The sequence below is a fragment of the Hevea brasiliensis genome, chromosome 18 (genome assembly GCF_030052815.1).
Source record: "Hevea brasiliensis isolate MT/VB/25A 57/8 chromosome 18, ASM3005281v1, whole genome shotgun sequence".
NCBI lineage: Eukaryota > Viridiplantae > Streptophyta > Magnoliopsida > Malpighiales > Euphorbiaceae > Hevea > Hevea brasiliensis.
In genome coordinates this window covers 42,634,661-42,642,255 of record NC_079510.1, presented here as the reverse complement: position 1 = coordinate 42,642,255, position 7,595 = coordinate 42,634,661, and the positions used below count along the sequence as shown (strand labels likewise).

At 30.8% G+C, this 7,595-nt stretch overlaps 2 protein-coding genes across 2 annotated transcripts; both read right to left on the bottom strand.

Moving 5' to 3' along the window:
* On the bottom strand, positions 1–2,733 carry LOC131175977 (3,9-dihydroxypterocarpan 6A-monooxygenase-like). Its single transcript, XM_058140905.1, has 2 exons — positions 1,834–2,733; positions 1–618 (listed from the first exon to the last, which is right to left on the bottom strand). The coding sequence occupies exons 1-2, from the start codon at positions 2,731–2,733 to the stop codon at positions 1–3; spliced, it is 1,518 nt and encodes a 505-aa protein (XP_057996888.1).
* Positions 2,734–5,408: 2,675 nt separating this feature from the next.
* On the bottom strand, positions 5,409–6,864 carry LOC131175979 (loganic acid O-methyltransferase-like). Its single transcript, XM_058140907.1, has 3 exons — positions 6,692–6,864; positions 5,950–6,609; positions 5,409–5,870 (listed from the first exon to the last, which is right to left on the bottom strand). The coding sequence occupies exons 1-3, from the start codon at positions 6,758–6,760 to the stop codon at positions 5,535–5,537; spliced, it is 1,065 nt and encodes a 354-aa protein (XP_057996890.1). The 5' UTR covers positions 6,761–6,864; the 3' UTR covers positions 5,409–5,534.
* Positions 6,865–7,595: the final 731 nt, after the last annotated feature.

Below are 7,595 nucleotides of genomic sequence, written 5' to 3'. Positions count from 1 at the left end.
TTATTCCTTGAAGGGATCAAAACGTGTGATGGGATAACACACAAGAGGGAGTGCCATAGCTCCAGAATATCCAGTGGTTAATTTAATATCATATTTGTCTCCATCTTTCAACTTCCAATCAAAACACTGTATGAGAGATGCAATCGTCACATTTGTCACAATCAAAGCATGTGATATTCCAATGCAAGCTCTCCTTCCGCTACCAAATGGAAGGAAATGAAGATCCTGACCATAAAAGTCCATTTCTTGATGATCTACCAAGAACCTCTCTGGTATGAACTTATCAGGTTCACTGTAGATGTTAGGGTCCTGCATGATGGCATAGGCATTGATGAGGATCTTAGTACCTGTTTCTATCTCATATTTATTGATCTTGGTGTCTGTGTTACATTCTCTACGGAGTAAGGGTCCTGGAGGATGCTTTCTCAGTGTTTCTTTGACGATGGCTTCCAAGTATGGAAGATTTTGGATGTCTGATTCTTTAACTAGCCTGCTTGATCCCACCTCTGAGTCTATCTCCTCTCTTAGCTTCTTCAATATCTTTGGATTGTTGATTAGCTCTGCAATGGCCCATTGTATAGTTGCTGCTGTAGTATCCACACCCGCCAAGAATATTTCCTGCCAATCAAGATTATAATAAGTTAAATTAAAAGTTTTCTATAATCTATAGGCATGATCTTTTTGTAATAATCCAAGGAAATGTTGCCAATTCTTTGCTTTAATTATTTCATAAACAATCGTTATAAATGAAAGCACAATAAGAAAAAATTAGCCCAATTATTATTCTATCAATCAGATCAGAAAATAAATGAATTTAACTTTTATAGCTTAAATTAATGAGCTATTTGATAATGAAATCTACATGTAGTGGCGATAGATAAATAATCAATAAAAGTTGTTTATTAGGGTTCTATAAATAAAATTATATATCACTCCATTTAGATAAGTGTAATAATTTTAAACCAATGGGTTAGTTCAACCTGATAAACATTAGAGTTTTTTTTCTTTATTGATTGATTAATGTTTGATTCTGTTAAAAAGTATTTTAAGATTACCTATTTTAAATATATTAGGTATATTGAGTTTAAGTCTTTTCATGCACGGCTTATTCACTTTTATGGTAAGAAAGGAACGGGAGTTACCTCTTGTTGTGTAACTTATTAATTATACTTGGTCCATAATGCCTCCGTTAAATTAAAAAGATATATTATTTAAAAATTTTATAATTTTGTATTTGAAATAAAAATTTAAATTTTCATCCAAATAAAAATTATAGTTATTTGAAAAATCTTATCTACTTTTGGATTATATTCGGTTAATTTATAAAAGCTAATCTGTCATATTTGGGTAACTTCATTTTTATAAAATATATTAGTAATGTTAAATTATCCATTATCTCGTATAATTATTTCTTGTATAAATATTTATTATATTTAGTATAAATAAAGGATAAAATTAAAAAAAAAGGTTAATACTTTTTAATTTTGTAAGAGCGACAGATAATTTTAGATGAAAGAAAAATTCAAATGCGATAAATAAAATGGATAAAAGAGTATATTAGAGAAAATTAAATTAAATTAAATTTAAAATTAATTGAGTTCTTTTTTTTAAGCAAATTAATTAATTTCTCGTTTTAAAAGTAAGTGGAATTAATTTTATACAACTTTTTTCATGTGGTAATTTTTTTAATGACTGAATATATGAGATAGGATTGTACACCTTGATAATTAATCTGTTGATCCTGCATATGTCAACCCAGATTGTAATAAGAATTTATATATGAAGCATGCAACACCATATATATGTCTAGAAGAAGTAAATTAAAGAACTCACAAGGAAGAAAGTTTTGATCTGATTTCTGGTTATTTTCAGTTCGGCACTTGTGTCTCTGTAGGTCTCCAACAATATGCTTATCAAATCATCCTCTTCTTGTCCTGAATCATTAATTCTGCTATCTTCATACTCCTTGAAGAGCTGCTCCATTAGCCCGTCGAACTCCCAAGTCACTGATATAAGCTTTTTCCCATTTCCAGAGAGATCAAATTTCTTCAAAGGCCCAAAGACTTGAGTGAAGCTTAGCTTTGCTGTATATTCCATTATGGCTCCAATCGATTTCCTTATCTTCATGGGTAAATTAGGGTCTTCTGCACATCTTTTGCCCAGTGTCATCTTGCAAATAATATTATTTGCCAAGTTTGATATTTCCATACCTAAATCACAGAGTTCTCCTTCTCTAGATCTCTCCACTAGTGATTTTAAAAGCTTTAGCGTTTCTTGCTCTCGAATATGGATAAACAGGTCAAGCTGTGGCCCTGCAAATAGCTGTGTCCTGCATAGCTTCTTCATGAACCTCCAGTACGTGCCATATTGGCTGTTGATGAAGCTATTCCCATCATATATGTTGAATTTTGAGAGACCGAAACCAAGAACATACTTAGAAGCAAAATCAACGTCATGGGTTTTCAAAATTTCTTTGGCTGTTTTTGCGTCTGATACTACAACAACAGGCTTTCCTCCCATTAGGATCTGCATGATTGGGCCATAGCGGCTAGCTAGGATTTGAAGAGATTTTGGTAAATTAGAGCTTAGCAAGTGAAGGTGGCCTATGATGGGTAGGGATGGAGGACCTGGTGGGTGGCGAGTCCTGGCGCAAGAATTTGTAATTGTTTTGACTAAGGCTCGCACCAGAAGAACAACAATGATCCAATTGAAGAGAACACTACTAGTTGCCATGATAAGCTTTTGTTATAGCCGGAAGATGAGAGAGATCTCAAAGTCTTTGGATTGAAATATATAATCCATGAATAGAGAAAAACTTATATCTAGACTTACTTTATTGTTCTATTATAAATTTAAGAAATAAATATATATATTTTATTTATTTTATATACACTTTAACATATTATATTTTAAATTCAAGATAAATTAAATTTAAACGGAAATTTTTACATAAAATTTTCTTGTTGGATATTGTGTGAATGGACATCTCACCAATAAAGTCTTTGAAATTTTTATTAGGAGGTTTCAATCTTGAATTCGTATGTAGTGAGGCATTTATGAGGGAATATATATATATATATATATATATATATATATATATATATATATATATATATATATATATATATATATATATATATAATGATAAAATTTGACAAAAAAATATTGAATAAAAAAATATATTTAAAAATATAATTAATTAAAACTTTTATAATATCAAGCTCATTTGCATATAAACTTGACATTAAAAAAAAAAAAAAATTGGCACAATCAAACAATGCTATAATATGTACTGTATCAATGATATAGAATAATTTTTTTTTGGGTATCACAACAACCAAATGCAAACTAATAGCAGAAAGACAATAATGATAATAATTCTCAAAATTTTAAATAAAATTTATTTGTAATTACATAGGAGATTTGGCGTATTTCTTGTTTAAAAAATAATTCTATCATTTTCTTCTTTCATTTTATTTTGTTTAATTATGTTAAGATGCTAAGGCTCCTATAAAGGACCACATGACTTGGGCATGTCAATTATTGCTGGTCCATAACTCAATTACTTGTATATATATTCCTTTAAACTGCAACTTAATTAAAATATTGGACGTCATTGCTCATGCAAATTAATATAGTTTAGCTTTAATCATAGAGGCAGCCTAATTAATAAGTGGATGGCACCAAAATAATTTTGATCACCACTTTTATTATAATGCTATTTTTATATCTTATGTATTTACTTGTCAAATGTATTATTAAAAATTATAAAAAGAAAAATTTTTGCAAGCCAATAATTTTCGGACCAAGCTTAAGGTGAGAATTAACTAATGACTATTAAAATTACATTGAAAATTGTTTTTTTATTTTTATAAAAAAAATTCACAATTCATTAATAAAAATTATAAGATAAGTATAATATAATTTTCTCATAAGAGAAAAAATAATAAACACAGATAATTAAAATTTTCAATATAATCTGATCAAAGATAAGAGTTGTATCGTATAAGATAAGAGTTGAAGAGATGAGAATGTTAAGGTTGATGAGTGGCCATATTAAACTAGATAAAGTCTGTAATAAGAGTATTAGAGAAAAGGTATGAGTGGTGACAATTAAGGATAAGTTGAGAGAAGAAAAATTGAGATGGTTTGGTCATGTGAAGTATAAACATACAGAGACTTCAGTTAGACAAGTAGAGCACATTATGTTAGATGATAGAAAGAAAAAAAAAAGAGAAAAAAAAAGATAGACCTAAATTGACTTGGGTGAGATTAGTACAACATAACCTGCAAATATTACACATTTCTGAGGATTTAACCCAAAATCGTTTAGAGTAGAGAAAGCGAATTCATATAGCTAACCTCAAATTTTTGGGATAAAAACTTAATTGAGTTGAGTTGAGTAGAATCTGATCAAAAGTGAATAATATGCCAAATAGTAATTAATTCTTTTTTTATTGTAGAAAATTAAAAAAAAATTTATAATATTATCCTTTCCAGAACTTATTATCTCTATAGTCTATAAAAGAGATTAAATCACTAAATATCAATTAAAAAATAAGCTACAGTAATAGAATCTATTTACAAAGCACCATTACCCATACTTAAAACAATCAAAGTCTTCAACTAAATTAAAAAAATTAACGATTCATATTATATTTTAAATTATTAATTAGTCCATTCAAATACTGTTAAAAATAAATAAAATTTTGTTAAGAGGAGAAAAAAAGACTCCACTAATAGGAAAATAGGACCAATATTGAAAAAAAAAATTTTAGATATATTCCTAATCAAAATTAAAGAGAGAAATCTAGATATGTTTCAAATACATACAAATTTGAAAATTTATTAAAAAAATTAATAAAAATAACAAAATAAGGAAAAAAAAAAAAAAAAAGAACTGAAGGTGAGCACCAAAGAGAAATTCAATGGTAGCTGCTAAAAAAAAATTAAAAGAGAAAAAAGAGTAGAGGAAAGAGGAGAGGAAAAGAGGTTACCTGACATTAAAAAAAGTTGAAACACCAAAATATTATCTTTTCCGAACGTACTGATCACAGCTCACTGCACGGCCACTCATCACACCGCGTGTGTTTCACTTTACACGCGCTCGTGCCTTTCACAAATTATGGCCGCTCCCACCTTTAACAGGCCACGTGAGAGAGTCCAATTTTGGACTCTTAGAAAAGTAAACCCAACTTTAATTTGGACTTTTTTGACGACCGATTTTCTTTCTTCTTTTTTTTTTTTAATTTTCTTCCTAATAAATTGTACTCAATTTTTTTTTTTTATAGTTTTAACTCAAATCCTAATTTTATTAGATCTTGGATTTTCAATAATTTCGAACTCCAATCAAGAAAAAAAAAAAAAAAGGCGTGAAAATAAAATAAAATTTCTTAAATATTGCTTACTAATTGGCAATAGAGCAATCAAATTTATTATGAATTTCATACTCATTCAACATTAGGGTTGCATAAATATGACAAGGAAAACTATGTGGGGCAGGAGCCAAAGCTTATGGACTTCAAGTGGATGGATCATTTCCGTTTTAGAGCAATAAATAGAAGAGTTGTTTCAGTTAAGGTGGCCTTCAGTTTTTCTGCCGCCTTGTTGGGAAAACGATCAAACAATTCATCTATAGTCTCACTTGCAAAATGCTTGCTAAAAACACCCTCCAATCCAGCCCTGAAGTGCATCTTCCATGCATGGCCGCTGCGCAAGATTTGCGCTTCATTGCCAGGTACAGGGTCAAATAGCTCCATTCGCTCAATTTTGAAGCTCCCATTTCTTTCTACAAGCTCTATCATCTCCTTAGGAGAGGGAACATACATAGGCAAATTGAAAGAGTCCACTTGAGCTTCGCTCACCAATCCCTGTATAATTGAGTAAAAATTGATTAATACAATTCATAACTATATTGCATACAATTGTTACACTAGTTCTTGGGCTCACCTCTTTGCACATATCCATGAGGCAGGATCCTAAAAGATCGAGCATCACATTAACTACTGCACAGGAATGAGAAATACCATTATGGATTCCAGGCAAAATAAGCACCATCATACCACCAACCACAAGCTCTTTAGCTCTAGCGTCCAGAAAAATGTCCACGTCCTTTGCAAACTGGATGGCATAAGCTTTTCCAACTTCATCTGGTGCACCTGTGTAGTAAATTCTGCCCTTGTTCCATGCAGGTGAGCTCTTATCCAGGATCTCTTTTGGCACCTGGGAGATCCAATGTAAAGCATGGGAGCTATGGACAAAATGAACAGAGGACTCAGGGAATAGCCTCCCGTGGAATGACCCTGGCACACCAGCAGCAAAATATGGTCTTTCTGGAGGGAGAGATCTGAAGAGAGTATTGAAATCATTGAAGGTATGATCACTAAAGAAAACTTGAAAATCAGGGATTTGTTCAGTGAGACCATGGGATTGGAACTTATGTTTCACGGCTTGAATAACACTTTCCATGCAAATAAAGGTGTTGGGTCCAACAGAACATCCCAAATCTGCAATCTTAAAAGACCTTGAATTAGAAAGCAGATCTTTTATGTCAAGCTTGTGAGCAATTGTCTCATCAATCAGCCCCTTAGCATATTTTATGCCTTCTCTCTGCACATAGGAAGATCAAGTATATATTATTTACGTCTAAACATTAAGAAGATTAATCTCTCTCTGATTTGAATGATTTTACCTGTAAGTAGGAGTTTTTTGTGTAGCTGTACGTGCCATCTCCACCAATCATCGGATGTGATTCCGGCATTGTGGTTGTACTTTCGCTTATCTCTCTGCTGTGTGTGCAAGTTACAGTGATGAATAGAATCCCCACCTTCACTTATTTATTCTCATCATCGCTGTACTTTTCAAATGGAGCACCATGAATTTTCGCAATCTTCTTTTTGTTTTTCATGAAAATTTGGCATTGAAATCTTGGAAATTCAAAATTAGCGACTTCTAGATGAGAAGATTTTGATAGTTCATCATCATTTACATCATGTCCTTGACAATTATTTACAAGTCACAGGAATAATGCTAAGCGCAAACAATGTTCATAATTTATTTTTAGTGTAAGTGTACAATTTTTTTTTCGATTCAAAGGAGGGATGAAATCCAAAAAAACAAAATCAAGAAGACTTAGCTAGAACTCCTGAGCAAGCAAGGCCAAGCAGCAATCTGCAGGTCAGGCTGAGCGCAACCCTAATCGACGCAGGACGATCCCGCCACATATATATATATAAAGCGGTGATCTGTATAAATTAGATTTAATTATCTTATTTGAAAAATTATATCATAAAATTAATATATAAACAATGATTTTATTATCATTATTATTATAATGGGTCTCACATAAATTTTACTATAATTAATAATTTTAATAAAACCATCAATATGTATATCGATTTCATTAAATAAAAATTTAGTGCATACAGTAATCATCCGATACATCTCAACATACAATTCAACTTTTACTACAGCATATATAATTACCCAATTATGTACTTAACTTTATGTTAATTAAAATCACATTAATCTATAACTATATACATAATCTCAAAGATTCAAATATTATAAATTCCATCACATTGAATGTAGTTTTT

Excerpts from the sequence above, each read along its gene's own strand:
- LOC131175979 (XM_058140907.1), bottom strand. The coding sequence starts at position 6,760 with ATGCCGGAATCACATCCGATGATTGGTGGAGATGGCACGTACAGCTAC. Across the intron at positions 6,610-6,691 it reads CAAAAAACTCCTACTTACAG|AGAGAAGGCATAAAATATGC; the intron begins GTAAAATCATTC and ends TCCTATGTGCAG. Across the intron at positions 5,871-5,949 it reads TCATGGATATGTGCAAAGAG|GGATTGGTGAGCGAAGCTCA; the intron begins GTGAGCCCAAGA and ends TCAATTATACAG.
- LOC131175977 (XM_058140905.1), bottom strand. The coding sequence starts at position 2,733 with ATGGCAACTAGTAGTGTTCTCTTCAATTGGATCATTGTTGTTCTTCTG. Across the intron at positions 619-1,833 it reads AGATCAAAACTTTCTTCCTT|GAAATATTCTTGGCGGGTGT; the intron begins GTGAGTTCTTTA and ends CTTGATTGGCAG.